At 51.3% G+C, this 27,723-nt stretch overlaps 2 protein-coding genes across 4 annotated transcripts in view; one reads left to right on the top strand and one right to left on the bottom strand.

Annotated features, from left to right (window-relative positions):
* CUL4A (cullin 4A) overlaps positions 1–11,635 on the bottom strand; it is a 36,039-nt gene extending 24,404 nt beyond the window's left edge. The window contains exons 1-4 of one of the 2 annotated variants that reach the window (XM_072976593.1): positions 11,051–11,635; positions 10,290–10,405; positions 1,372–1,475; positions 717–786 (exon numbers count right to left, since the gene is read on the bottom strand). In XM_072976593.1, the coding sequence (XP_072832694.1) occupies positions 717–786; positions 1,372–1,475; positions 10,290–10,405; positions 11,051–11,204 (444 nt within the window). In that variant the 5' untranslated portion in view covers positions 11,205–11,635. Of the gene's footprint in view, positions 1–716; positions 787–1,371; positions 1,476–10,289; positions 10,406–10,615; positions 10,832–11,050 lie in introns of those variants that run through there. The other variant, XM_072976594.1, reaches the window with a different exon arrangement.
* Positions 11,626–27,692, top strand: PCID2 (PCI domain containing 2). Of its 2 annotated transcripts, none has more exons than XM_072976598.1 (14): positions 11,626–11,781; positions 14,486–14,575; positions 15,011–15,084; positions 16,073–16,140; positions 17,070–17,109; positions 17,995–18,049; positions 19,821–19,924; positions 22,919–22,994; positions 23,516–23,657; positions 24,788–24,888; positions 25,739–25,812; positions 25,927–26,052; positions 26,813–26,936; positions 27,220–27,692. In XM_072976598.1, exons 1-14 carry the CDS (start codon positions 11,746–11,748, stop codon positions 27,307–27,309), a joined length of 1,200 nt encoding a protein of 399 aa, XP_072832699.1. In that variant the 5' UTR covers positions 11,626–11,745; the 3' UTR covers positions 27,310–27,692. The 2 variants fall into 2 exon arrangements, with proteins under 2 accessions (XP_072832699.1, XP_072832700.1); XM_072976599.1 differs by having other exon boundaries at positions 11,696–11,781; positions 14,464–14,575.
* The last annotated feature ends 31 nt before the right edge of the window (positions 27,693–27,723 follow it).

The raw sequence follows: 27,723 nt of genomic DNA, 5'->3' as shown, positions 1-27,723 counted from the left end.
CCCACAACTGTGCTCTTGGGACACCCCGCGCTTGGCCGTGGGGGTTTGTTCACACATGTAAACAGAACCTTCCCAACAGACGTCCACCTGTGTCTCCACTCCACCTGCTGCCTGGCCCGGAACAGGCCCCCTCGCTGCCTCCTCCTCCCCTCATTTAGGAAGCAAGAGTCCGACCTCCTCAGGAAAGCTATGGACACCATCTTTCCCATCACTCACATACTCACCCGCCAGGTCCCCCTGAAAGCTCACGTACGAAACACCAGAGTCAGTACACCCACAAGTCTAAGACTTCTGTCTAAGACTTAGTGCAGTGAAGCCCCAGAGCTCAGGCACAGACCGAGACACGGAGGACTTCAGGGACCCACCAGAACTGCGGGGACCATGAGCTGCCGTCAGGTCGGTGTGAAGGCCAGGCTAGCAGCTGGCCCACTCCAGGAGGGCAGAGTTCACCTTCCCCCCCGTTCACCACTCTGCCATCCAGCCACGTCGGAGCTGGGGCAGCGTCCCACCCAGCAGAGCAGCCCGCCCCCTCAGCTCACGACCTGCCCACCTTCTTCGGGCAGGGGAGGGACAGCGGCTGAGGGCATGCTTTGATTAAACAAAAAACCACAGCTGCATTAATTACTGGCTCTCCTTCCTGTCCAGCTAAGCCAGAGGCTGGGGAAGACCCGCGAGGGAGCGCTCAGGAGACTAGACGTGAGGGTCAGCCAGCTCACCATCTGTCTGCAGTGATCCTGCCAGCACGTGTTAATCTTCTTCAAAAACAAAACACTATCTAGTGAGTCTGTGCGGAGCTGCTAAGGAAAACTTGGGAAACATCAGCCAGTTTACTTACACAGTTTTCACCCCTTCCCTCCTCCAGTTTCCTTTGCTCCGCTCAGTGACCACAGCACTGGAGGACCAGGAGCAAGGCTGCTTCTGTCGCCGTCTCCTCGCCAGCCTGTCGCCAACCCGCCTGCCCCACCCTCCCCTCGCCTCCTGCAGCCTCCCTGTCCCTTTCGCTCCGAGTTTGTGGGAAGCGGTTACACCTCATAGAAGACTAATGAGGATTTAAAAAAAAAAAAAGAATAAAGAATAGCAGAACTCAAACTTCTAGTTATTTTTCAAAACTTTTCCTAAATTCTTCAAACCAGACCCAATAAATTGACATTTTCATTTTAATCAAATCAGCAAAGTAATTTAAATGGTAAAAATTCCACTTAAAAGATCTGTTACATTGGGTCGTATGATACAATCCTGTAATAAATAAAAAGGAATGTTAAAAGCTGTCATTTTAGTATTAAAAATACTCAGTAGCTCTTTATTCTACTGATGTTCAGTTTGAAAAGATTGAGGTGATGAATAGGAACCTCACAAGCCAAAAAAGGATATTCTCGAAACTGAAGAATTTGTGCTTGGACGTGAGCTTCACAGACCTGGCGCAGCTGCTGGTAGAGTGTTGGCGAAACTTTGTGAGAACAAAGATTTTCAACAGCCTGAAACAAAAAGGAATAAATGAATTATTCACTATAACAAATCAGTTCTTTAAAAATCTACTTGGATAAATCGCTATATTCTTTACAGAAAGACAACCCCCACACTTGTAACCTACAAATAAATGACTATGTTAAGTTTAGGGCAGTCACTGGTGGAATGCTGGAATCCACGTGGTTTGGTAAAAACGGTCCATACTGGGCTCCCACTGCACACAGGTCCGACAGCAGGACCCACGTGGCCCCGGCGTGGGTGTCTCACGACCCTCCACGTTATCCGGGTGCCAGTCTCCACCCCGGCACGCCAGTGCCTGAGGACACGACTCCCGAGCCTGCGGGGCAGGGGGAGCGGGTGGGAGTGTGCCCTGCTGACGACAGCGTGACCCCAGGGCAGGAGGTCCCTGCTCCAGAGCCTCGGCATCCACCTGCCAACGGGGGAGAACACCGGGCATTCCAGAGTCTTTCACTCTTACGAGCGTGATGACTCCGTCTAAACCGAGCTGAAGGTGCAACGCCGCGAGAGCCAGGCGCACAGGCAAGTTCACCAAAAACTAAGAAACAAGGTTGTGAGGAGGAAATAGTTTTCATAAATTGTATCCACATTAAAGAAATGTTTGTACATTCTTACCAATTCTAATAAAATTTTCTTTCAAATCTCAAGCACAAAACCAGAATCTTATTCAGTGCAAGTAGGAAACACTATAAACAGAAACGTGGTTTTTCTATTGCCTATTTTTAAACTATTTTTAAAAGTATGGGTTATATATAGAATGAAGACACTTTAGAATCTCAGCTCAAATACTACACTGCCTGGTGATAAAAGGGCAACTTAAATTTTTATAAAGATAGTAAAAAAGCAACCACTGTGAAGAAATATAGCAATTACTACCATATAAAACACAGGCGTATTTATAAAATTCAAAAGAGAACACGGAAGTGGGGGAGGGTATACAGTTCAAGTGGCAGAGCACGTCCTTATTAGCACGCACGAGGACCTGGGTTCAATCCCCAGTACTTCCTCTAAAAATAAATAAATAAACCTAATTACCTCCCCTCAAAAGTAAAAAAAAAAAATTTTAAAGAGAACATGAAATAGTAACTTAAAAAATAAAAATACCTTCCCTCTACATCTGTCTGACTACAGAATATGGGATTCCTATTAACATTTTGTTTTATATCCTTCGATTCTTTTCTCAAACTCTTTGTATAATTCAAAGATCCACTGTGTTTTTTCCTCAAAAAAAAAAAAACACAAAAAAACCCAAGATAACTTCACCACAGAGGCTTCTGCTCCAGTAATCATTACAAACTTAATTATTACGAAGTAAGTTTTCAGTACAGGAAGAAAATACATTTTCTTTGGTAGACACCAAGATAGGCCTGGAGCAGGTGTCCCTCACAGAACAGCACCCCGCCAGGCCCGCTCTGAACACTCTGACTCCTGAACCGGGCGTCAGCGTCACGAGAATGAGCTCCTCCAGCTGTGACCGGTCACCACTGAACTCAGTTACCAGCCCTTTCTCCTATACGCCCTACTTGGCACACGCTTACTATTTACATGAAGCCCAGTGAGATTTGTTTTTCAAGTGGAGAATCTGGGGACCTCTTAAAGCAGCCAGGCAGAGCCAGGGAACCAGGCTTGCTGTGGGCGTGTGTCCTGCTGAGTCACTGCTGTTGTCTCGTGTTACAGGCACCTGGTCACCTCTGGAGGCAGGGCGGCCGCTCTCTGCTGGCATGGCAGGGAGTGGCAGGCCGTTCTGTCCTGGTGGGGAGCAGTGGGAGCCCCTCCTCTGGGAGAGGGGAGTGCCCCCCTCCTGTGTTGGGTGGCTTGGCTGAGTCATCGCAGTGAAAGCAGCCTGACTAGTCCAGGCACTGGAGAGGAGCAGCCCCAGGCCCTACTCGCGTTAGGGTAAGGATGCCGTCCTCCGTGTCTGGGCCGCCCTCCCACCACGCAGGTCTCTAATCAGCACGCTTGCAGGGCACCGCGCCCACGTATCTGTGTTGGGCAGCATCCACCCTCACCGGGCACACGTCCTGCAGGCGGGGACCCAGACAGGACCAGAAAGGAGCTGTGGGCAAACACCAGCAGCCACACGGTGTGGGCCCAACAGGTCTGGGAGAGGCCCGTCCGGGTAGCGGTCCTTAAGGCCACAGCTGGTATTAGAGAGGAGGAGGAGGAGTGAAACATCTCAGAGTGAGAAGTCGGGAAGAAAAAGGCAGACAAGTCCTAGGAGTCGTGTATGTAAACAAAGGGGAAAAATAAAAAACACCCCTCCCCGCAGTTCCCGGGGACTATTACAGAGACAGAGCCCGGCTGGGGCACAAGGCAAAGTGCACTCCCTCAGCTTCGTCCTTCTGACAGACCTGGAGTCGGGCTGGGCGGGGGCCTCCAGCAGCCGGGGGCCCCTGTTCAGCAATAAACAGCCGTGAAAGTGGACCCTGCGCAGAGGCAGGCCTGCTTAAATGGGACACGCTCACCACACGGGGAGAAGCTGCCCCCAGGCTCGCCCCGCCCCCCAGACTCCCCCCCATGAGAAATGAGTAAAGAGCAACATAAAAGAAAAACGAGGACTCAGGTCTGAGTGAGGGGACCAAGCGTGAGATGGAGGGTTCCTAGGAAAACTCGGCAGGCACGGACAGCCCACGGCATTCTGGCCACCTCTGACCCCCACCCTGCCCCCCATGCTGGAAGCAAGTCCCTACCAGGAACCACTGCGCTCACCGAATGACGAGAGCTGCTCAAGCATAAAAACCCTTTCTATTAGGCCTAACGTATCTGAGTCTGAATGTTCTGTTTTTGAATAACTTGTGTATTGAATTCACTCTCGATCAGTTTACTTTCTCAAATTGGTCCATAGGTGTGTCTATTCTAATCAACTTTTCCACTATTCCGCTTTCTCTAATCAACTTTGTCCATCCCATTAATACGTCAGTGCCTGACTCTACCCCAGTCTCCTTCACTCAGTTCTCACCAGGCAGGACGACTTCCTGGAGACGTTTCCTCCGTGACTCAAAGCAAGCAGCATGGCTTTTCCCCAGTGCGAGTTCTCTGTGACAGGTTTGCTTCTGTGCATCAAAACTAGCTTGAGATCAACACCTAGCCCGCCCCTGGAGCCCTTCTCAAACATGCAGCCTTTGGTTTTCCGTTGTCTCATTAAGCGAACAAGCAGAACTAAAATATACAAACGTAAGACACACAAGAGACACTTTCTTCAGTGAGTGGAGATTTCTGATCTGAACTCAGGTTCTCAAAACCAGAAAAGACCTGTGCGTTCAAAATCTCCTCCTCCCCCAATTACCGGAGGAGAGTGACTCTGGGTGGGACGCGTGTGTGTCTGTCAAGACTCTTTCATCACCCTGCTTTGAACTTCCCTTCTTACCAAACAAAAACAAACACATGAACAGGCAGCCTGGGCAGGAACACTCCAATACTGCCTCCGATAGGGAGGCCTGCTAAGGCCTGGACCCCTGACACGGAGATGCGAGATCCTGCTCTGGGGAGACCGATGCCCTCAGACAATCCTGAAAGCTTCCTCAGAAGCAAACACACCTTCCAAGCTTTGGTGAGAACTATTACTTCTACATGAGGTTCTTGGCAAAGCACACACTGCACCACCTCAGCTAAAGCTCAGGCTTTATTGTGAAACACCAGGTCAAGTGCAGTCCACTTCCTCAGAGACCAGGACAAAGCGTGTGGTCAGTCATGTCACCGTGACACCAGCTGCTATCTCTGTCTGGTTCGCTTCCATGAGATCTGAGCGGCTCACTCCATAAAGACGTCCTCTGACTTGCTGACACTGCCGAGTGGCCAGAAGCCTGCCTGTGCACACGCTCTCCAAAAGTACACACACTGACCCCACACTCGGGCCCTCCTGAGATGACCCCTGGAACGTGTACTGCCATTGTGGGGTAGGCATCCCTGGCCCTCGGGGTCTCCAGACACTCACACGGGCACCCACGGACCCCCGGGGAAACACTGCTCACGACAGTATCGACGGTGGCCGTCAGGAAGTGCACCGCTGCTAGAAGGTCCAGCAGTGACTCTGCTATGAAAGATGACAGGCAATGACACCAGACAGTCAGACCCCCAGGAAAAGAGGACTAACAGGCCCTGGCTGTGAGATGCAGCATTCTGTTACGCTCAGGGCCTGTGGGAGTTCAGGCTTTCCCTGGGACTCTTGCTTCTGGCCAAGATGAAGTAAAGGAACTGGACTGACTCTTCTGCCTAAAATAATAGATGAAGCAACACTTTCCAAAGCACCACACGTGGGGCTCTGAGAGGCAGTGACCTTGGGAGACGGGAGACAGACCAGCACTGAGCACCCTGGCTTCCCACATCCGGGGTCCAGGCTGCAGAGCAGGTGCGCTGAGCTGAGGCTCGAATCTGCAAGATGAAGGCCTGGAGAGGAGAGATGCAGCCAGAGAGGAGCCTGGAGACGTGCAAGGTGAGCTCAATGATCCCCTCCACGCATTCTGCAGAGCACTGACCGGCACGTACATGTGCAGAAGCTGCCAAGGCCAGGCAAAGAACCCCCCCAAAGCCTGGAGAACACAGTGTCTGGTGCTCACACACTCCCCTCAGCCAGAAGAGAAAACGGCAGGGCCCTGGGTAGAGAGTTCAGAAAGGTTGTACCTCAGTCCTGGGGGCAATCAGCCCTTGACAAAACCTTAAAGGCAAGACTCTGAAAAATCAAACTGTTTCAAAGAAATTTAACCAAGTCCAAAACAAAGCTCAAGAATACCAACAAGAACACAGAAGCATCCACCACACACGTCAAAGTCAGTGCCTGGCAGTGACTGCCAGATACCAAAGCAGGAGACAGCTGCTAATGGGGAGAAAACCAATCAGCCAAAAGCCACTTGAAACTGACAGAGACATCAGAGCTGGCGAGAAGGAGCTATCACAACTGTGCTCCGCACACTGCAAAAAGTCAAGCAGAGACAGGGAAGATGCAAAAGGGACTCACACTGAACACCCAGAGAGGAAAACGACGCACGCAGTGAAAATCACACCAGACGGTATTCATGCAGATCAGACGCTGCAGTCACTGATCAGAGAGAACTCAAAGACAGGCATAAACTGAGTAACTCTGCATCTGCTGATGAACTCTGTAGTTGAGCATCTTTCCACCAAGAAAGCCAAGCAGCCTTCACTGGGGAATTTTCTCAAACACTTAAGGAAGAAATAATACCAATTCTACACAAAGTCTTCCAGAAAATGAAAAGGAGGGAATGTTTCTGAGACCAGCATCACTCTGATACCAAAATGAGACACAGACATTACATGAATACACAAGTATCTTTTGTGATCATAGATGCAAAAATTAACAAACACTAGCAAATTAAATCCAATAATACATTAAAAAGATAATGCATCGTGACCCAGTATGATTTATGCCAGAGTCAAAGACTGGTCTAACATTTAAAAAAAAATCAATCAATGTCGTTTACAAACTTAAAACCAAGTCACATGGCCACCGCAACAGCTGCAGAAGACTCTGTCGGAATCCAACACGTACTTCTGATAAAACTCTCGGTAACCTGGGAACAGAGAGGAACTTCCTCAGCACAATCATGGGTGATTCTGAAACATCTGTAGCTAGTATCACACTTCACGACTAAAGACTGCAAGCTTTCTCCTAAGATCAGGAACAAAAGAAGGATGTGTGCTTTTGCCTCTTCTACCAACCATCACACTGGAGGATCTGAACAGCGCAACAGGCAAGAAAAGTAACAAAAGGCCCACAGACTAGAAAGTGAGAGTCACGTTACCTCTGCTCACAGGCAACGTGACTGTCTGCACAGAAAATCCAACGGGATCTATAAAAAGCTACTAGAAACAAGTACACTTTGCAAGACCAGTATCTAAAAATCACTCGTATACCATCAAGAACCAGAAACTCAAATCCACACACCATTTATAATGCCATCAAAACGCGGAATGCCGCAGAGAGAAATCTAAGAAAGATGTGCAAGACCTATGCCCTGGGACTAGAAAACAGGTGGGGGAGCGGAGGATGGCCTGCAGAAACAGCGGGCTGCGCCCCGTGCCGTCAGCTGGGCCCCGCTTGTCCCTGCGCTCACCTGCAATTTGACAAGATCCCAACCAAAATCCTAGTGTGCCTTCTTGCGTAGAAACTGGCAAACAGATTCTAAAATTCATACGGAAATACAAAGGACCTACAATAGCCAAAACAACTGTGAAAAGGGGTAAAGCTGGCGGCAAGAGCTCCAGCCTGTGAGACTTCACACCCACAGGCACATGGGAGTGACTTGAAATGGAGGAGCAAAGGCAATTCAGTGGAGAAAGACTCCTCAACAAATGCACTGGGCCAACTGGGCATTCACGGGGAAAACACAACTTCGATTCATACCTCACAACACACACAAAAATTCACCTCAATAGACCTAAATGTAAAAGCTGAAACCCTGAACTGTCCAGAAGGAAATACAAGGGAAAATCTTCACACCTCAGATCAGGCAAAGACTTCCAAAAAGATACTAAAAGCACAATCTGTAAAGTACCAAACTGATACGAAGAAATCATCACAATTTAAAACTTCTGCTCTCTGAAAGCCACAGTTAAGAGAATCAAGAGACCAGCTGCAAACTGGGAGAGAATACCTGCAAGGCAAGTATCTGATACAAGACTTGTACCCAGAACATATAATAAACTCAAACACTTGGAAATAAGAAAGTAAACACCATCCTAAAAGACGAGCAAAAGATGTGAACACAGACTTCACTGAAGAAGGTATTTGCAATGGCAACGAGCATAAGAAAAGATGCTGAAAGTCATCAGGGGAAACGCAGACGAAGCCCACAGCGCAACTCCACCACACACGTACCAGAATAACAAAAACTGAAAAGACCGACAATCCCAAATGTTGGCAAGGACTCAAAACAGCTGGAACGCTCACAGACTGCTGGCAGAGATGCAAATGGTGAAGCCCTCAGACACAGAAAACAAACTGGTTGCCAGAGGGGAAAGGGGGCAGGGATAAACTGGGAGTTTGGGATTAGCAGATACAAACTACTCTATACAAAACAGATAAACAACAAGGTCATTCTGTACAGCACAGGGAACTATATTCTATACCTTGTAATAACCTGAAGAAAAAGAATATGAAAAAGAATATATATATATGTGTAACAATCACTTTGCTGTACACTGGAAATTAACATTGTTAATCACTTATATTTCAATTTTAAAAAAAGGTGGAACTGACACATTGTAACTGACTATACTTCAATTAAAAAAAAAAAAAGGTGGACGGAGCCCTTTCAAAACAGTTAGGACATGTCTTCAAAGTTAAATACACACTTTCCATATGACCCTGAGAACCTACTTCTAGGTATCTACCCAAGAGGTATGAGGGTTTTCCACACACAAGACTTATCCTTCACTGTTCTCAGCAGCTTTATTCAGAACAACTCCAAGCTAGAAGCCCAGACATCCATTAACTCAGGACAATGCAGAGTACTCAACAACAGAGAAACGAGTCCCTGCCACAAGGCACCACCAATCTCATAGGCACTTCCCAAGTGGAAGAAGCCAGGTATGGAAGACTGCAAAGCACACAGCTCCACTCAGACAAGGTCCTGGAAACAGCCAAACACACAGGGCCGGTCAGCAACTGCCACGCACGGGGAGAGAGGGGACGAATGAATGCAGAGGGGCCGCAGGCAACTTCACGGGGTGGTGGAGACACTGCATCTTGACCGCGGTGGTGGTTACACAATTGTATACATCTGCTAAGACTTGCTGAAGTACAAATCCTATGCAAATCACACTTTAATACAGCTACTTAAAAAATGCAACGAACTCACACAAACGTAAGACAAAGAAGGGACATACGGCCATCAAGCGTCAGTAGCAGTCTTTGGCAGTGGTGGGAGTATCGGTGACTTTAATTTTCTTCTTTGCATTTATCTGTGGTTTCCAGAATTTTACAATGTAACCACTCATGTAAACAGAATATAAAGTTTAACCTCAAGTCTCGTAATAGAAATTGCGCTGTCATACAGCTATGTAAGTTTAAAAATCTAAAGCTCTAATCTGTTCTTAGAAACAATGATCAGTACATACATGTGAGCTAAAAAAACACGTGCAGTATACTGTGTATGTGTATTTACACGCAACATGTTTGTGTGCAGTCAAACTGGGATAATTCTACCTAGTAAAACCGAAAAAGAAGGAAGAAAAGAAACTGTGCTATCATAGTGTTACCGAAAATGTAGACAACATTAGACTGGTTAGAGAATGTGGTCCTTTAAAAACAAGATATCAGAAAAACCAACCTGCTTGTAACTGGAATGTCCCGAATAAACTTTTGACCATTTTTTCTTGTTAGACAAGGAACATCACTATTTTAAATTAAATATGACAAAACCCGTTCGCACATGACAAGAGTCATGTGGCTCTTAGAAACACTCCTCTTCCATAACGGGTTAACTTTAAGTACTTCCCAGGCAGCTTAAGCCTGAAAATAAAAATCCCACAACCACCAAAACCTGGAAACACCTGCCGACTCTGAGGACTCCTACTGCTCTTGCTGGAGGCAGGCATTTGGATTTCTACTATTTCTGCACTGTTGGCTCCGAAACAATACGGAGGACCAAGAAATCCATGTCTGCGTCACACTTCACTGGATGTGGATAATCACGCTGTTTAGACAACTATAAAAAGCAATCAGGAAAGTGGAAGACAGGATGCTGGCCTCCTCACCTCTCGAGGGTCTCCCTGTCTGAGAAACTGCTTTACAGCTCAGTGAGAGTTCTACCAAGCCCTACCACCCGCCGTAGATGGAGCCTTACCTGGTACAGCTCTTCCAGGTTGTATCTGATGGAGGTGCTACTCTGTATGGCTTTCACTGCCTCATGAAGCTTCTGCCAGGTGTCTTGGGTGTAGTTATCAGGCAATTTAGGTCTGTCTGTAAATCCAGATAGAGTCCGTGGGGAAAGGCAACCATGCTAAGAGTCACACATCTTAAAAAAAAAAAAATTCTACAAAAAAGTACTTAGATGACACACAGGTAAGAACACAGAAATTAGGTTTCCCCGATACAAAGTATCATATTTATACATTGCTTAGAACAGAAACTGTGCAGTCGCAGTATCTTGGCGTTACTATGTGTACACACCTAGGACTGATACTCAGGACAAGCACATGTAGAAGCTACGCGAATCTCACAGCATCTTCACTTAACAAGCGGACTGTACAGACCCGTAAACACGGACAGTCAAGCTCTGCACGTTTAAAGTTGACTTAAATTATTCACAGTTGGGAGGGCGGTGGAGAACAGGCTTGTACGGCCACGTCCGCGTCAAAGGCGCTTACTTGGAGGCATTAACAGCGGCAGGGCCGGGAGACGCGCAGGAAGCAACAAAATCACGTCGCGGGAGCTTCCCGGCCCGGCCGCGCGAACCAAGACACCTGAATCACGCGGCCCGCTTGACCCCAACCGGACCGGCGGCCCCGGCGAAGGGGAGGCCGCGCCGGCCGGCGGACCAGCGCGGTCGCGACCCCGCGCGGAGCGGAGAGGCCCCGCGCCCACCCCCGCGGGCCCCGCACCCACCTCGGAAGTTCTTGATCACCAGCTTCTTGGAGCCGCCGCCGCCCCCGGGCTTGGAGGTGACGGCGGCCGCGGCGAGGGATGCGGGCTTGGTGAGGCCGTTGGTGTGCCCGACGAGCGCCGAGAAGCTGCCCTTCCTGGGGGTCTCGTCGGCCATGGCGCGGCCCGGAGCGCGGCGCCCCGCCCGCCCGTCCGCCCGCCCGGCCTCGGCCTCCGCCTCGGCCTGCGCCCGCGCCGGCCCTCCGCTCCCTCGGCGCCGCTCCCTCGGCCCAACCGCCGCCGGCCGGCCCGCGACCCCGACCCCGCGCCTCAGGCCTCGGGAGCGCGCCGGACCCCGACCCGACCCGACGCGGCCCGACCCGGCCCCGAGCTCGCGGGCGCCGCAGTCCGCGCCCGCCGCGGTCCGTGTGGAACACGCAACAGCCGAGGGGCCGGTGGCCCCGGGCACCGGGGGTGCGGACGAGGCGGCCTCGTGAGGGGGGCGGGGAATCGCAGCGCAGCCCCTAGCCTTCCTCAGCCCGGGCGCGCCGCCATGCCGGCCCCGGGCTCGCGCTCCGGCGTACACGCCGCCCCCGGAACCAACGTGCGCGGAAGGCGGGGCCGGGGGCGCGGGGCCGGGGCCGGACCGCGGCCCGGAAGTGACGTGACGCCGGCTGCGACGGGGCGCGCAGCTCGGCGGGGCGGTGGCGGACGCGGCCATGGCGCACATCACCATCAACCAGTACCTGCAGCAGGTAACGCTGGGGCTGTCCTCCCGCTTCCTTGCGTGCAGGCCGGAGCTGTCCGGAGCGGGAGCCCGGGCGAGTGTGTTCGCCGCTGCGCCGGAGCCCTCGACCGCCAGACGGGAAGCAGGCGCACTGCGTGTCCGGGGGCCCCCGAGCCGCGGAGGCCGCCCGCTTGATTTAGGGGCGGGGACGGGAGGGGGGCGGACGGGTGGAGGTAGGAGGGGAGGGAGCAGGTGGTCCCGCTGCGAGCTGCTCTGTGTAGCGCTCGGCGGGAAGTGTGTCTCTCAGGGTTTGTCCATACTGCCTGAAAACGCAGCCGCATAGCGCAAACACAGACACTCATGGATTCAGAGCTTGTGGTTTCTCTGCGGAGCTGGGCTAATTCGCAGAACTGGAACCGTGGTAATAAGGATAATGAAAAGGGGGAATGGATTTTTTAAATATGTGAAGGAGACGTTGCCAGGACTTGGTGAATGAGAATGTGCGGTTGGGGGACGAGGAGGAGTCCGGAACGATTCCCAGGTTTCTAGCTTGGGCAGCAGAAGAGCAGAACAGATTTGGAGGGAAAAATAAATGTAGTTTGGACGTGTTGAGTTGGAGGTGTCTGCTGGCAACTGAATATAGTCCAAAGTGGTTGGAAGTATTAGTTCGAATAATTGAGAAAGTTGGTTTAAACGGGAATCATGAAAAACCACGTACATGCTTTTGTTTTAACTAAAAGCATACAAACATATATTCATTTGCAGTCTTTTGATTGAGGCCTAAGATCTTTTTTTAAGGATAGGTCTACCTTGGCCTTATCTTTGCAGAGTTAACAGTTTTCAGTATCAGTTTAAAGTTGAACAAGAACATAGACATTTGAGAACCAATTTGAATATAGACTCTAGAATTTTATACTCTTCATATCTTTTACACATTTATATCTTACGTCTTTTACATATGTTTATATCTCTTTTACAATTCTCTTGCCCACACCTATTTCCACTTGGTTCTGGGGAGTGGGAGGGCATTGCCCTTGCCTTGAGCAGTGACCAGTGTGGATGCTCAGGATAGTCTGGGCACAGGATAAGTGGAGCCGGGGTGAAACTTGCTGCTGAGTGATTTACCAGTGCTCAGACCTCCACACGCTAGTGCACTAACCTGGACTGGTCTAAGTTCCACGTTCTCCTGTTTCTCCAGTGACCTCTCGGTCCTGTTCCCTGCGTTCTCAGAGGAACCCTCCTTTACCCTGCTGTTCTGGGGCGGGATACATTAACAGTGACGGGGCAGGCACCTGGGTTGGGTGACCCTGGTGTCTGCTGAGGAGCCGTCAGCTCTCTAAGACTTGCCCCGTCTGTCGCCATCCTTCTGTTTCCTTCACACACCCTTAACGGGAACCACGGCAGCCTTGGCCAGTTTACCTGAGACAGGGACACTGATTGCGTGTGTTTCGTGATGACGTGTAACACGTCCACAGCAGCCCTGCGCGAATATCTTTTGATTCTTGTACGGTAGATCCTCAGGAGTGGGATTGCTGCTCAGATGTAAGTGCGCGTGCATCCTTGTGGAATAGTCAAGGGGCGGATTCTGTATCCTGTGACTTGTTTGAGGTGAGGTGGTGTGAGCTCTCCCAGCTGCTGCCCTGAGTGTCAGCAGACCAGGCACTGGGTCACCTGCCGTCCCTGTGGGTTGCAGCCGCTTCCTTGCGGCCAGGGATGCCTGGGCAGGAGAGGAGCATGCTCAGTGTTCCCCAGTGGCTGTACCTCCTCGCCTCCCACTAGCAATGGCTGGGGGTTCCTGTTCCTTTGTATTATTGGCAGCACTTAATGGGTCAGCCTTTCAGTGTTGACTGTGCTGGTGGGTGTGTGGGTTTCTCGTTGCATTTTGCTGGCGGGTAGTGGTGTGAGCACCTTCTCGTGTGTGTGCTGTTTGGGTGTCCTCTTTATGACATCCCTGGCCAGAGTCTTGCGTGTACATAATGTTTACATATCTAATTTTATGGTGGGTAAATTATACTGTATGTGCAGTTTTGTGCTTGGCTCTGCCTGCACTTAGGATTTTTATGTCACTTTTTGATAAATAAAATTTTAAAATATCATTTGGTTTTCTAATTACAAAATGTCTCCTGTAATCCAGGCCTCTAGTATAGAAATACATGAAATAAAAATCTCCTCGGCCCCTCAGCTCCCATCCCACTGGCCGGGATCATCTGGTGCGGCCTGTTTAGTGTATGAATATTATCTTGGCACTTGGACCCCGCATTTCTTCCTGTACTTACTTGTCCCGTTGTGTGACTGTGACAGTTATTTGGCCATTCCCCTCCCCTCTTTTTTTTTTTTATATTTAGGTTGAGCAGAAGCCTTTTGAGTTTTGGTTATATGTGGGTTTTAAACTTTTCTTTTCCATAAGCTTTATAAGTGAATTTTCAGATGTCTATTAGTATGACTTAGTAAAATCAGAATAATTCACCTTCATTAATAAACAGATAATAAACCACTGGCTTATTCTGCTCTTTCATTGTTTTTAATAGTAAGTCACTAGTTTGCCTCCAGAGGATCTCATCTTGAAATGCAGTGATTGCTCGCTGAGGAGCACTGACTTGCTGCTTTTTGATTATTCTGACTCCTTTCAGAGTAGGGAAAAGTGAAGTTTAGAGGAGTATGGTATGTCATCTGGGTCCTGTGAGGACCAGGGGCTTTATTTTCCTCTTAGTGCTTATCTTCAAATGCCTCAGGTCTATGAAGCCATTGACACCAGAGACGGGGCGTCCTGCGCAGAGCTGGTGTCTTTCAAGCATCCTCACGTTGCCAACCCACGGCTGCAGGTAGGTGGCAGGGCCCTAACGCGTCTGGGGGTTTCCACATCGCCTGCTTCCTAAGAGAAGTTCAGCGTTTGAATGAGAAGGAAACGAATGTTGCCACTCTGGTTTGGTAATTGCAGAGTTCCCGCACGATTTGTGTTGCTTCCAGTTCATTCATTAACCACTGGCCGGCTGTTAACCATTAAGCTGTGTAAGAATATGCCTAGACTATTTCCTGGCCAGCGGAAGACGGAACAAAGTCTGTTCCTCTCCTGCACTATTACGTTGGTGGTTCTTGTGTGGAAGTCGTGAGCCTTTACTTAGAAGGGCTAACGTGCGAAGTTACTGTAAACTCTAAGGTGTAAATTCTTTTGAAATAAAGGTTTGTCTAAATCCGTTTCTACACATTGCACCCTTTCTGTCCCTGTTCATTTTATTTTTGCCATTTTTCTTGTTTAGTTGGCCTCCCCAGAAGAGAAGTGTCAGCAGGTCTTGGAACCCCCTTATGACGAAATGTTTGCAGCTCATTTAAGGTAACCCACGGGTGGGAAGAAGAATGAGGGAATCTGGAAATGGCCGAATTGATTAGGGATTTTATTTAATATCATCTTATGCTTGAAGCAGTGAAAAATCTCCTTTGAAAAAGTAGAAAAGTGTGTTTGTAATTTCATTTTGGTAAAACCTGTGAAAATTTTGTGAAGTTTAAAATACTTTAAAATCTTAGTAAGCGTTTTCATTTCCGGGATCATGTATGTTCTTAAGTTACAGTGGGAGTGTGGTCGCACATCTTGCTGCGCCGCTGTGTAGTGCTATGGATAGACGGTGATGTGCGTCCTGCTGGCGGGGTCGTGGTCTTCTGTTCAGTAGGGTGTAGGGCCCGCCTGGGGTGTCCATGGAAATGCCTATTTTTTGGCCTCTTTGCCTTTCTGGGAAAGAAACCAGAACAGGGCCGAGCAAATGAAGGAGTGCTTTTTACTCAGGTGTCACATCTACCGCCTCCGCCTCTCGTGCCCCGTCAGGCGAAGCCCCAGGTCCTGAATTGTGTAGCCCCTGATCGTCCTCCTGCCCACATCTCACCAGTGTTTCTGAGCAGACGGGGCTGCGGGGCAAGGTGTGGGGGCCTGGGAGCCCTGGCAGGTCTCTGGAAACGGGGTGTCCCTGAGTTCCTTGTGGCATGGGGCTCACTGCAACTTCCTCAGTCTGGGCAATGTGTGATGAGGTTCTAGGTTTGGTGATGGACTCTGCCATGTCTGGTTAGAGTGCCTAGCCTGCCCCGTGATGCTGCAAAGGGGCCACTAGTGTGTTACTGTGAAACCTGCTGCAACTCGGCTTCTCATAGGACTTGAAGGAACAGGCTCGGGACGCTGCGGGGTTTCCTCCTGCACCAGGTCACTTGTGGGCGTCTTCATGACCTGCCCAGCAGCAGCTCCAGCTTCGACCCTGGCTCAGGCGAGAGCAGGTGCTGTGATGGGGGCAGGCCCGTGGTCCCATCAGTCCTCAGGCTCCACGTTGCCTTTGCAGGTGCACATACGCAGTGAGCAACCACGACTTCATCGAGGCGTACAAATGCCAGACCGTAATCGTCCAATATCCTTTGTCAGCTGCACTACTGTTCAGTGTGTCACGGATGCAGCTGGGTGCTTGAAGCATGGGGCCCCTTTCAGCCATACCTTTAATTAGAAAGGAGCAAAACCTTTGAAAGAAAAACTTAATCTGTTTCACTCAGGTACTTAAATTTAGCATGGATCTTAAGACCGTCCAGTGACATACAGTAGGGAGGAACACTGATTATGGTTAAGGATTTTGTTTAATTCTATTGTGAAGAATAATATTTGTTGCCTTTAAAGCATTTGGTATAGTTACAGGGATGGGCTGGTCCCCTTGGAGAAATACGAGGACCCCTGGTTCAGGTGTAGATGGAAGAGTAGACACAACACGCATCATTTAGTCGTGGTGCTGGCGCTGGGACCAGGCCATTTTCTGACTTCAGCCATGTAAGCGCTGTCTCAAGGCTCAGGCCCTAGTCGGTGCATGTTCTCACGTTTACACGTATCTCCAGGCTTTAGTTGCTTATTTTTTAACCGTCTTGCTTAATTAATACACAGAAGAGAATTGATTACTAACCAGCTAAGTCTCCTTTGAATTCAAGAACTCTGTAATTGATGAAATAAACTTTACAGTCCAGGTCCTGAAGCACATTGCATGTAACTTGTGATCACCCGGGCCCAGAGACACTGGGTAAAATGTGCGAAGTTGCCGACTTAGAACAGTAGTCTTTTCTTGCTCCGGACAGAGTGCGCATGAAGTAAGTGCACGGACTGTGCTCACAGCGCACAGTGCTCGGGTGTCTGGACCGTGGGCTCCTGGGCTCTTCTCCTTCAGGAACTGACTGCCAGGCTCCATCATCTTCTGAATGGCGAGCTGCTCCCATTACAGCTGAGAACCTTCTTGCTTTTTACTCCGTCACTGGTAGCATTACTTCAGTTTTGTCAGTCAGACCTTCCTTAATATTTTACATCATTCCTACGGGCCTTTCAGGCCCACAAAGAAGAGAACTGGTAAGTACGGACAGAGACAGCTGGAAGTTGGCAAATGGCTTTTCTTTTTTTTTTATGAGAAGCTTTTAAAAAATTTACTCTAAGTAAGCACACGTTGTGTTTCCTCTGCCAGTATTCAATGTCACGTGTTGACATGACAGCGTCAACACGGGGTGGGCTCGCAGTGTGGGTTTGAATGGCAGTTCTGTCAGGTGGTTTGCAGTGTGCGTCTGTAAATACGAAGTATTGTTTTTATTTTAGCCCTTCCATACCCCAACATGTTAATTAGATATTATTTTTCCCTTTAATTGTCAATTTTGAACTTTCTTTTGTTTTTAAACTTGGATAAAAGATGTAGATCAACTACAGTTCACTTGGGCACTAGAATATATAGTAATTGGGTTATTTTTAATTCATTGATAAACCGCTTTATGATTTATTAACAACCTAGGTAAATACTGGAAGTTTGTTTATACTAAAGTAACTGAAGGCTTGCAAATACCTTTTACTTTAAACAGAAGCAACCCTTTTAAGTGAAGATTTACCTTACACAAAAAACCAGCACTGCCAGTTGGAGTAAAAAGTCATTTATGGCATTTTGGCTGGTCTGTACATCAGGTCCTATTAGGAAGTCATTGTGAGCCACATCTTGTTCTGGAGGAGCTGTTTAGATGGGGGTGGGAGCCGGGGTGGGAAGGGAGCCTTGGCACAGTGTGAGGAGGTGCCGTGGGGGCTGAAGCCCCCGGATTTAGGGGGTCGGGGGCAGTGGGTGTGGAACTCCTGGCACTGCAGCCTGCCCCGAGGGGCTGAGGGAGACAGCAGCAGCCAGCGAGGGGGGCAGGGGGCGTTGTGGGCATTGCCCCGGGGGAACCGGACCCTGACCTCAGACGTGCTTCTCTGCTGCAGGGCCCTGCCGGTCATGTACGCCGTGGCGCTTGACCTCCGGGTGTTTGCCAATAATGTAAGTTCAGCGTCTCTGTCTTCTGCTCCCTCTTAAGCCATCCTTTCCAAGAGTTCAGAGGGGCTAGTGGGGTTGGGGTGTGTCCGGTGTGGAGAGCATGGGGGAACGGCCTGACAGCAGGCGAGTGAGCCTGGGTCTGATCTGCTGTGAGAATGTACTGTCCCTGTCCTACAGGGTTCCACCCTGATGCGGATTCGGGTGGCTCAGGGCTTCTCTGGTGTGAGGGGCGAAGATTCGGAACTTTATGGGGTAGCTTCCCTGCGAGGGTCGGCAGAAGCCAGCTTGGGAGCAGCGGTTCTCAGTGCTTGGGTCCTGACGCCCTTTACGGTTTTGAAAACTATTGATGACCTCCGATTCTGGACGAGACAGAGCAAACATGCTCCCGTCCCTCCTGCTGGGAGTTTTGAGGCTAGCGTGGCTCTGGGAGGCGAGTTCCCTGCGTTTCCTTCTTGCCTCCTATGTGTCGTGGACTGCACCCTGGAGAAGCCTGAAGCCCAGGACCCCTGACAGACAGAGATGGTGCAACCCAGGAGGGTGGGCAGAGGAGGCAGCTGGCAGGACAGACCGCGTGGAGCGTTCCACTGCAGGCCCTCCCTACAGCAAGGGAAGTTTCTGCGCACTGAGTTATGCAGCTGTTCCAAATGTTGACATGTTTCATTATGCAAAAAAAACGAAAACTAGAAAACTCTACATTTGTTAACACCTCCAGCGACCTCGTCAGGACAGCCGTGAAGCAGTGGAAAGCTGCCAGGCTCTTGGTGGTCGATACAAGTTTTCCAGTATTCTAAGTTTTTCTTGAAAGCGCAGGTGTTGTCACTTTGCTTGGAGTGACAGGCTTGTTTCGCTCACCATCCCGAGGTGGCGCCGGTTCACCAGGCCCTGTGGCACTCCGTTCCCCGGGCCAGCTTGCAGCCCCGCAGTGGCCTGGTGCTTTTCCTTGGGACAGACGTGCTGTGTGCATGCCTCCTGCTCCGTCACGAAGCTGCTGAAAATGCAGCATCGAGGACCAAGACTGAATGACGTTACTCTGCAGTGCGTCGTCAAGGACACTTTAAAGTGAAGTCAGCTTCGTCGGCTGGCTGGCTGGAGGATGCAGGTGTGGTGTTAAGGTCGCCGTGGCTGCGAGCTCTGTTCTGGGCGCTGGGAAGCCCCTAGAAGCCTCACTGGCAGTTGTCTCCCCACCATCAGCACAAACTCGATACAGGAAAGAGAGAACGGCTTCACGTTGCCAGGAACGTGGTTCTGATTGTGTGGCTCACGTGCAGGTGTCCTGCGGGCCCCCAGGCTTCACAGACACCGGCTGAGAGCCCAGTCATGTTGAGGGTGAGGGGGACGTGAGCCAGAGAAGCAGGTCCTTCTTTAACTGGGAGGTCCTGAAAATGGGGGACTGTCAGCCTTGGTGGTGACTGGAACCTGCTGGAAATGGGCGCATCAAAGGTTCTGATGGCTGTGCGTGGGAGATGGGGGTTCATGACCAAATAAGGAAAGGCTTTCCCGCAGCACATGGTCACAGGCATCACAGGCCGCAGAGGCCAGTGGACGGGTGAGCCTGGGTCAGCTGGTTTGCGGAGGAGGAGGCCTGCGCTCTGGGCTCCTGGGTTTGCGGCTCTGAGCCGGCAACCTCGCCCAGATATCCTGGGCGCTTCTCCGTTGTGCTGTCTTTGCTCTTAAGTGTGCTGTGACTGTCTTTTTTTCTTTTTTTGTGTGTGACTTTCTTTTTAACTAAGGAATCTAGAGAAAATTTTTAAACGAGTGTGTTATTTTCTATCAGGCAGACCAGCAGTTGGTGAAGAAGGGGAGAAGCAAGGTGGGGGACATGCTGGAGAAAGCGGCCGAGCTGCTGATGAGCTGCTTCCGCGTCTGCGCCAGCGACACGTGAGTTCGACCCTCCCAGCTCCACACCACCCCACCCCCTTCGTCCCACCTTGGCCCCCGCGCCCCCAGGGCCCCGGCCGCTTTAAAGAGTCCCTTGTTGCATGAGCTAGTCAGAGGGAAGAATGTCTTTCTCGCCTAGCCACGCTCCCTCAGCCCCGCCCCCTGCAGAAGGCTTCGCCCTGTAGGCCTGCTCCCTGGGTGGCTTCTGGACACTTGCATCTGGCTGAACCGTCCTTCTCTTGCCTGCATCTTGGAAGGACCTTTCTGCTAGGTGGAGAATTCTAGATTGGCCGTTTTTAGCACTTTAGGACGTCATCCCACCGGGCTGCCTGTTTGGACGGGAAGCCAGCTCTCACTCACCTGCTTCCTGGGAGCTGCTGGCGCTTCCTCTGCCGCCGAGTCTTCCCTCGGCTCAGTCACTTGGCAGACGTGCCTGCCTGTCTTTGTATTTCCCGTTTGGGGTTCATTCAGCTTCTTGGATCTGTAACTTGATGCCTGATGTTAGGTTATAAATCTTTTAGCTTTTATATTCATTCTTTATCTACTGTTGGGCCCCCTTCGTTCTCTTCTCCTCGAGTCTGACTCCAGGTGTGTGTATGTTGGACTCATGATGTTACTCCACAGAGCCTGGGGCCTCTGTGTACTTTTCAGTTCTTCCCTGGGGTCATTTGTACTGACCTGTTTTCAGGCTGACTGACCTCGTCCACCACTATTTATTTCTGCCGTTACTCATTTTTTTAGTTCTAGACCCTCCATCTGATTCTACTTTGGAGTTTGTTTTTCTCTCGAAATGCTGTCTCTTCACCCATCATAAAATCATGCCTAGTTAATTGGGAGTTTTAGAAATTGCAAAGCAAAGAGAAAGCAAAGCTTTCCATATCCAAATAAACAAAATCTACTGTTCCCAGAAAGCGTTCCAGCTTCTCGCTTCTCATCACTCTGTCCCCACCTCAACGGTCCCACCAGCACTGGACTTCACACCGTTGTCAGCGAACCTGGCACTGCCCCTCCCAGAGCTGGCCGCCCCTCCAGCGTGTCTCCCCACCAAAGCCTCCTTTCATGATCCCTCCCAGCAGATGGTGCTGGTGTTCACTGCCCTTAGAGAAAGTCCGTATCTGGATGGCGATCGCTAGGTTGCTGCGTCCGTGAGGGCATGCAGGTTGCTCTCACAGAGCGGCCCTCACGCCGCCAGAGCTCAGTCAACAGCCGCAGGTATGCAGGGCCCTTCCCGAGGGTGTGCTCCCGCACAGCGTGATCAGCTTGACCCTGGGTCTGACAGTGCTTTTCTTGGAGGTGACACCAAAGTCACGAATGACCTAACAAGAAATAGATAAGTTAATTGGGCTTCATCAGAATTTAAATTTTGTTGCTTCAAAGGACACTGTCAAAAAAGTGGAAAAAACGCCCATGGAATGGGGAAAAAAATCACAAATAGTAGTAAGGGTCCAGCACCCAGCATATATGAAGGCTGTTACAGCTCAGCAAGACAAAGCTACAAGACCTGGTTTAAAGTGGGCAGAGGATTAGGCTGGACGTTTCTGCCAAGAAGGCACAAGAGCAGCTGGCAAGCACAGGAAGAGACGCTGAACACCACTGATCACCCAGGGAGCACGGGTCCAGGCCACCGTGAGGCATGCTGCGCCCCCGAGATGGCTGGGGTCCAAGTGCGGGCGGGGGCGGGGCTGCTGCTGGCGGGGCCGTGGCCCCACCACTTTGCAGAGCAGCCCGGCGGCCCCTCCCTCCAGACAGAGCAGGGCCCACGCAGCTGACCTCCCTTCTCGGGTCTGCAGAAGAGGTCACTGTCCCGGTGCCAGACTGGTGGGGGCGGGACCACGGGTACAGTGCTCTGTGGCCGTCCCCTTCCTCACCGACTTGCCTGCCATGCCGCGCTCTGAGGCTGGTGCAGAGGTGGTACTGCCCGTCTCCGATGCACAGCGGGGCCGGCCGTCAGCCACGAAGCTGACCTCTGTATTCTGACTGCCCTTGAGCGCCTCTGTCCAGGCCCACGTTGGTCTTAGGAGGCACTTGTACAAGGACGGTCAGCTCACTTCCTTTCTGGGCCTCTTATCTCAAGTGCTTTGACTTCATGCTCCGGACTTAGTGATTCCAGGAGCCGCCTCAGCCCTCTCGCTACACTGCCACCCAGGGTCCAGGCGCCCCAGAGAAGGTCTGCTCGCAGCCAACTTGGGCGGGTTCGGCCCTGAATTACCTCCAACGTGTTATCCTGAAAATTTTCAAACACCCAGCAAAGCTGAAGCGACTTCACACAAATACCTGCACACTCACCACTCGGGCGTTAGCGTTTCGCCACAGGGCTTTGCGGCTGTCCGCGTGTCCTCCCTGCTGTGCACATCTGTCTGCTTTTCTTTCCTCTTTTTTTTTGTTTCAGATGCATTTCAAAATTAATTATGGTCATCAGTGAACTCTTTCCTAAACATGTCAGTTTCTCTCTTGTGTTTTGAGGGCAAATGGATGTCCAGTGAACCCCTGTAGAGCTGTAGGACATTGCTGCCTAGAGGTGTCCCTCATCCCGCCTCTGGACGGTCCCCTTCCCAGCAGCTCTGCCTGTTTGGTGACTTCACACACCTGGACCCACACTGTGTGTGCTCTGGGTCCTGTATGTCCGATATTCATCCACTTTGTGCTGTGTTTCAGTAGTCTTGCAATGATTAGAGAAAAATAGTTCTTCCATTTCTCACACATGCTTTGTGACAGTTAGCTTTTACGTAATGTTCTTGCAAACTAAGCAGCTTTCATCTGCTGCGGTGGGGGATGTAGCACCCAGACACGTAGCTGGTGTTAGAGCTCCTGGTCTGGTCTCTTCAAGTTTACCCATTAGAGGAGACATCTTTCATAATGTTATTTTATTTCATGAGTATGACCTGACCTGTGGGATTTTATCTCAAGATGTTAATTTGTTTAGGAAGTTTATTTTGTGATTTATAAATAAAATTTTCATTTTCTGTGTAACTTAAAAAAATTATTTTCTTGTAGTCGTGCTGGCATAGAGGATTCAAAGAAGTGGGGGATGCTGTTTCTGGTGAATCAGTTATTCAAGATTTATTTCAAGGTACCTTCTGTTTGACTACTTTGTGTGTCTTAGGTTTTCTTTCTGCCCGTCTTGCAGATCCCGTTTCTGTTCATTATCAGTGGCCCCCAGCATTGCTGGGGACTGGACAGCACCTTGCCACGTGCAAGACCCTGAACATCCGCGCGGTGCGGGGACTGCTGCCAGTGCTGTGCATGCGTCCTCTTGTTAAACCCCCCCGTGGGAGGCAGGTGCCCAGCTCCCAGGAAACCAGGCGCGGGCGTAGCGGGACTGGGTTTCTGCTCCGGAGCCTGACCCCGAGGGGGGAGCTGCAGGCCCTGGTCCGTCTGGCCCCTCGGGGGAGGAAGTCAGGCAAGGGGCGCTAGGACCCAGCCCCGCGGTGGGCCTTCCGGAGTGGGTATGGTCCAGCCCGAGTGGCCGTGTCCTTCATTTTATTGTGAAGTAGTCAGTCCTGAGGATGTAAGTCCCACTCCGAGGAGGCATGTACGTAGGAGCCAGAAGCTGGCTGTCAAGACAACGCTCAGAACGGGCTGTCCCTGCAGATCAACAAGCTCCACTTGTGCAAGCCCCTGATCCGGGCCATCGACAGCTCGAACCTGAAGGATGGCTACAGCACCGCCCAGAGGGTGACCTACAGGTACTACGTCGGCCGGAAGGCCATGTTCGACAGCGACTTTAAGCAAGGTGTGTCCTCGCTCTTTGTCGGCTTGTAAGGATCTTGCCTCTGAGCGACCCAAGGGGCAGCCTCGGAAAGCACAGTTCTTGCTGCAGGTGGAGTTCAGGCACCATCCACAGCCACGCTGGGTTTCTTTTTTAATTTTTGACACCAAAGTTGGTTGCATAAAGGGAAGGCCCGTTGGAAGTTTCTCTCCGCACACTGGTCCGAGAGACGGTGCCCACCCTGTCCCTCTCTGTGGGTGGCAACTGAGCTGCACCCTCTGTGCAGAGCCTGTCATCCATGTCCCCTTGGCCACTGGGGGGCCCGTGGGCACCGGGCGTGGGGGGGTGTGCTTTCCTGAAGTCATCTTCTGTGGTCTGTGTCGCTAGCTTTCTCAAGAACAGGAAGCCATTTTTTTTTCCTTGTTGAACTTTTGGAGTGGCTGGCAGGAGGCTTACGATTCCTTCTGTCGCCCTCGGACCAGACTTCACACTCGCTTTCCAGCAGTTTGTGTGCACGGAGCAGCATGACGTCAGGCCACAGGAGGCACAGGAGTGCTTTTCTCTCCGTGCGTTGGAGGCCGCGGGCCTCTGAGGGCAAAGCATGGCCTCCGTGGGAGTCGTGGTCCTTGTTGTACAAGGTTCTGCAGACCAGCTTCTCATTCTCTTTCACAGCATTTGCAATAGCACTGCAGCTCCCGAAGAAGGGCTTCCTTGGTTATCCCCCATCTTTTTTCTTTCCCTTGATGTATCAAGCATGAGAATAGAAGCTTTAAATTACAGTTGACCCTTGAACAACAGCGAGGTTAATCCCCTCTGCATCCGTGGTTCCTCGCCATGCGTGGGTTCAGCCAGCCACGGGCCTGCAGGATTTGGTTTTTACTGCTGAAAAAGTCTGTGTATCAGCGGACCTGACGCGCTGTTCAAGGGTCACCTGTGTGTCAGCTGAAGTCCCTGAAGATATTGCTGTGTTTCCCCTGAATATCCCTGGGGTGGTGTTCTTGAATACCCAGCACAGCAGGAAGTGATGTGTTGGCGTCAGTGGTGGACAGTCATGGTTTCTGAGACCTCTGGGGCCTTTCTCGGGGCGGCGGGGGGCGGCACGAGGCGCAGGCGGGGCAGGGCTGGCTGACTGCCGGGCCGCGGCATCTCTGCAGCCGAGGAGTACCTGTCCTTTGCCTTCGAGCACTGCCACCGTTTGAGCCAGAAGAACAAGCGGATGGTCCTGATATACCTGCTCCCCGTGAAGATGCTGTTGGTAAGTGCCTCTGCTCGGCTCTGAGGAGGTCGATGGACTTCACAGTAGTGTGTGGTCGGCCACGGGCTGAGTCGCCTGCGGGCACACTGGAAACCCAGGAGGAATAGCCCTGTGGTGGCCTGGGCCCCCTGTCCCTGACCGACACCTCCGATCCTTCCAGAAAGGCTCTGCGTTCCCTTTCTCTTGAAATTGTCGCACGTGTGTGCGACAAATAAGTGCACGTGATCCCTGTTCCCCTAAATGTCTAAATTAATAGGAATAGATTAACCAAGAAAGAAAAAGGGCATTCCAGCTTGTCTGTGTCTTACTTTGTCACCAAAAGTCATTTTTGATCCATGTAAAGAAAAGACAAGTGACCAGGAAGTTAATTGACTAAAACATCCTCAAAGTGATAGCCCTTCCTTTCCTCCCATTTAAAAATCTTTAAAAATTATCAAAGCAACACACACAGGGTTAAAACTTAGCTGGTCCAGATGGCTCATGGTGGGAAGAGACGGTGTGGCACCCCCTCCCCACGCTGACCACTCTGACCGTCATAGGAGCCGCCCGTTTCACATTCCTCAGCTGGCCCTTCTCGAGGACGCCTCTGTATTCCTAAACCTTGGGTTGTCACCCGCCCCTCCTCTGACAGAGGAGCTGGCCGACGACAGACCCTGCGGCCGGGTTCCGCCCCGGGGCAGCCCTCTCATCTCCGGCCTGCTGGGGGTCAGTTCGGGTTCTGCTGCTCACAAACTCGTGCTGAGACACAGGTTGCAAGGTTTTAAAACGTACTTCCTTGGTAGGACTTTAATCAAAGACAATTCCATTGAAAATGAAAAGGTTCTTATTCTGAAAAATTCCTTTGTCTCAGGGTCACATGCCAACCATTGAGCTTTTGAAAAAGTATCACCTCATGCAGTTTGCTGAAGTGACCAAAGCTGTGAGGTAGGGTGTCTTTTCCTCTCTGTTTGGGACCTTTTAAACTACGAAGCCAGGAAACGCGTCGTGTGTTGAGGGGCCTGGTCGCGCTTTGCCGTGACCTTGCCTGTGATCCCCCAGCGAAGGCAACCTGCTCCTCCTGAACGAGGCTCTGGCCAAGCACGAGACCTTCTTCATTCGCTGCGGCATCTTCCTCATCCTTGAAAAGCTGAAGATTATCACCTACAGGAACCTCTTTAAGAAAGTGTAAGCAAAGTGTTTTCTTTTTAATAAGTTTAAACTCTTAGAATGGCTCACGCAGGAGAGTCATGAGGTTATGAACATGATGCCGTGTCTTCAGAGGCGGGGGGGGTCCCCATTCTGCCCCCCTCAGTTCTGTGGAGTGAAGTCCGTCCCCCAGGCTGCTGCCTCTGGGCGCTGGCTTGGTCACCAGGGCCGTGAGGACAGAGCTCAGGACAGGCGGTTAGAGCACCAGCCCTCGGCACCCAGGTTTCACGGTTCATCAGGGCGTGGGCACTGACCGGCCGGGCCTCTGCCCTCCTGCTGTCAGACAGCTGAGCTCTGCCTGGCCCTCTCCCGCGTGACTGGAGGTGGACTCCTCTCCGAGGCCTGGTCCTGGCAGGATTTCAGCAGCTCAGCCTCACGGTCAGGCTGTTTATGGCTGTGGGGAATATGTCCCATCAGGAAGGACCATCGTCTGCCAGGTCCGCAGGACACCAGCCCGCGAAGTTGCTTCCCGATTCAGGGACATTAAACCTGAGTGCGCGCACCCAGACTCAGTGAGCTCTTCACTAAATGTTAAAAAGCAGATTTGTGCTAGTGACTTTGTTGACCTGAAAAGTCAAAATTGCACGCGGAGGCGCTGACTGTCTGAGCACTTAACAGGCGGAGGGGTTCTTCATTCCTGGGGAGCGGGCCTAGCAGGCGTTTCTTCCTGCTGCGCGCCAGCGCGTGGCCTTCAATTGTGGGTCTGGAGTGGCCGGCGTGGCCTGTCTCCCTCTTCTAGGTGCCTGTTACTCAGAACACACCAGTTGTCTCTGGACGCCTTCCTGGTGGCCTTGAAGTTCATGCAGGTGGAGGATGTGGACATCGACGAGGTGCAGTGCATCCTGGCCAACCTCATCTACATGGTGCGTGGGCCGCACCTCCGCGGGCGGGCCCGGACTCTGAAGCCCTGGTGCAGTCGCCTCAGTTGTGATCAGGGCCAGAAAATACCTCGACAGTCAGGGGGCTTTACGGGAGCGTGGGTGGGTGCGCACAGTATGCATTTCCACGTTCCCCACCGTATCCGCGTTTATTCATTGTCCTCTTAGTGAGTGGGATTGGGGAGGATCGGGGAGGAACGGCTCAGTGCCGCCCCGACACCCGTGATGTGACTCTGGCTCAGTGCAGCGCCCTCCCTCCCTCCTGCAGGGCCACATCAAAGGCTACATATCACATCAGCACCAGAAGCTGGTTGTCAGCAAGCAGAACCCCTTTCCTCCGCTGTCAACAGTGTGCTGACGTGCGGCGGCCCCAGGGGCGGGAAGGCAGCGTGCCGGGAACCAGCCGGAGTCGCCGGCTTCTCCCCGGGTGCTGAGACCGAGTTTGCCAGCACGCAGAGACCTTGACGTCTCCGTCGTCGCAGGACGCACGCCCGCTTCTCGGGGACCTGGGATCCGGCTTTCAGGGAACGCAGGCACGTCTGCTGGCTCCGGAGTGTGGGCAGAGTCCCTGCGTGGGGCGCTCTGTCTGCAGGGCGGCTGCAGTTTCCTGCCCTGAGTGTTCCTAAGGCATCTTTGTGGCTCTTCCTATGAAAGGGGCGTTCTGAATTTATACAGATGGCGTGCTCCTTATTGTATCTTCTGGGATACAGCTATTTTTATAAATGTTAAATTTGAACGTTTTGTGTGACCAAAGTGTTTGTTTAACTTATTG

Source organism: Vicugna pacos, chromosome 14 (assembly GCF_048564905.1).
Source record: "Vicugna pacos chromosome 14, VicPac4, whole genome shotgun sequence".
Lineage (NCBI taxonomy): Eukaryota > Metazoa > Chordata > Mammalia > Artiodactyla > Camelidae > Vicugna > Vicugna pacos.
Note: the sequence above shows the minus strand (reverse complement) of the source record. Positions and strands in the feature narration are given on the sequence as shown.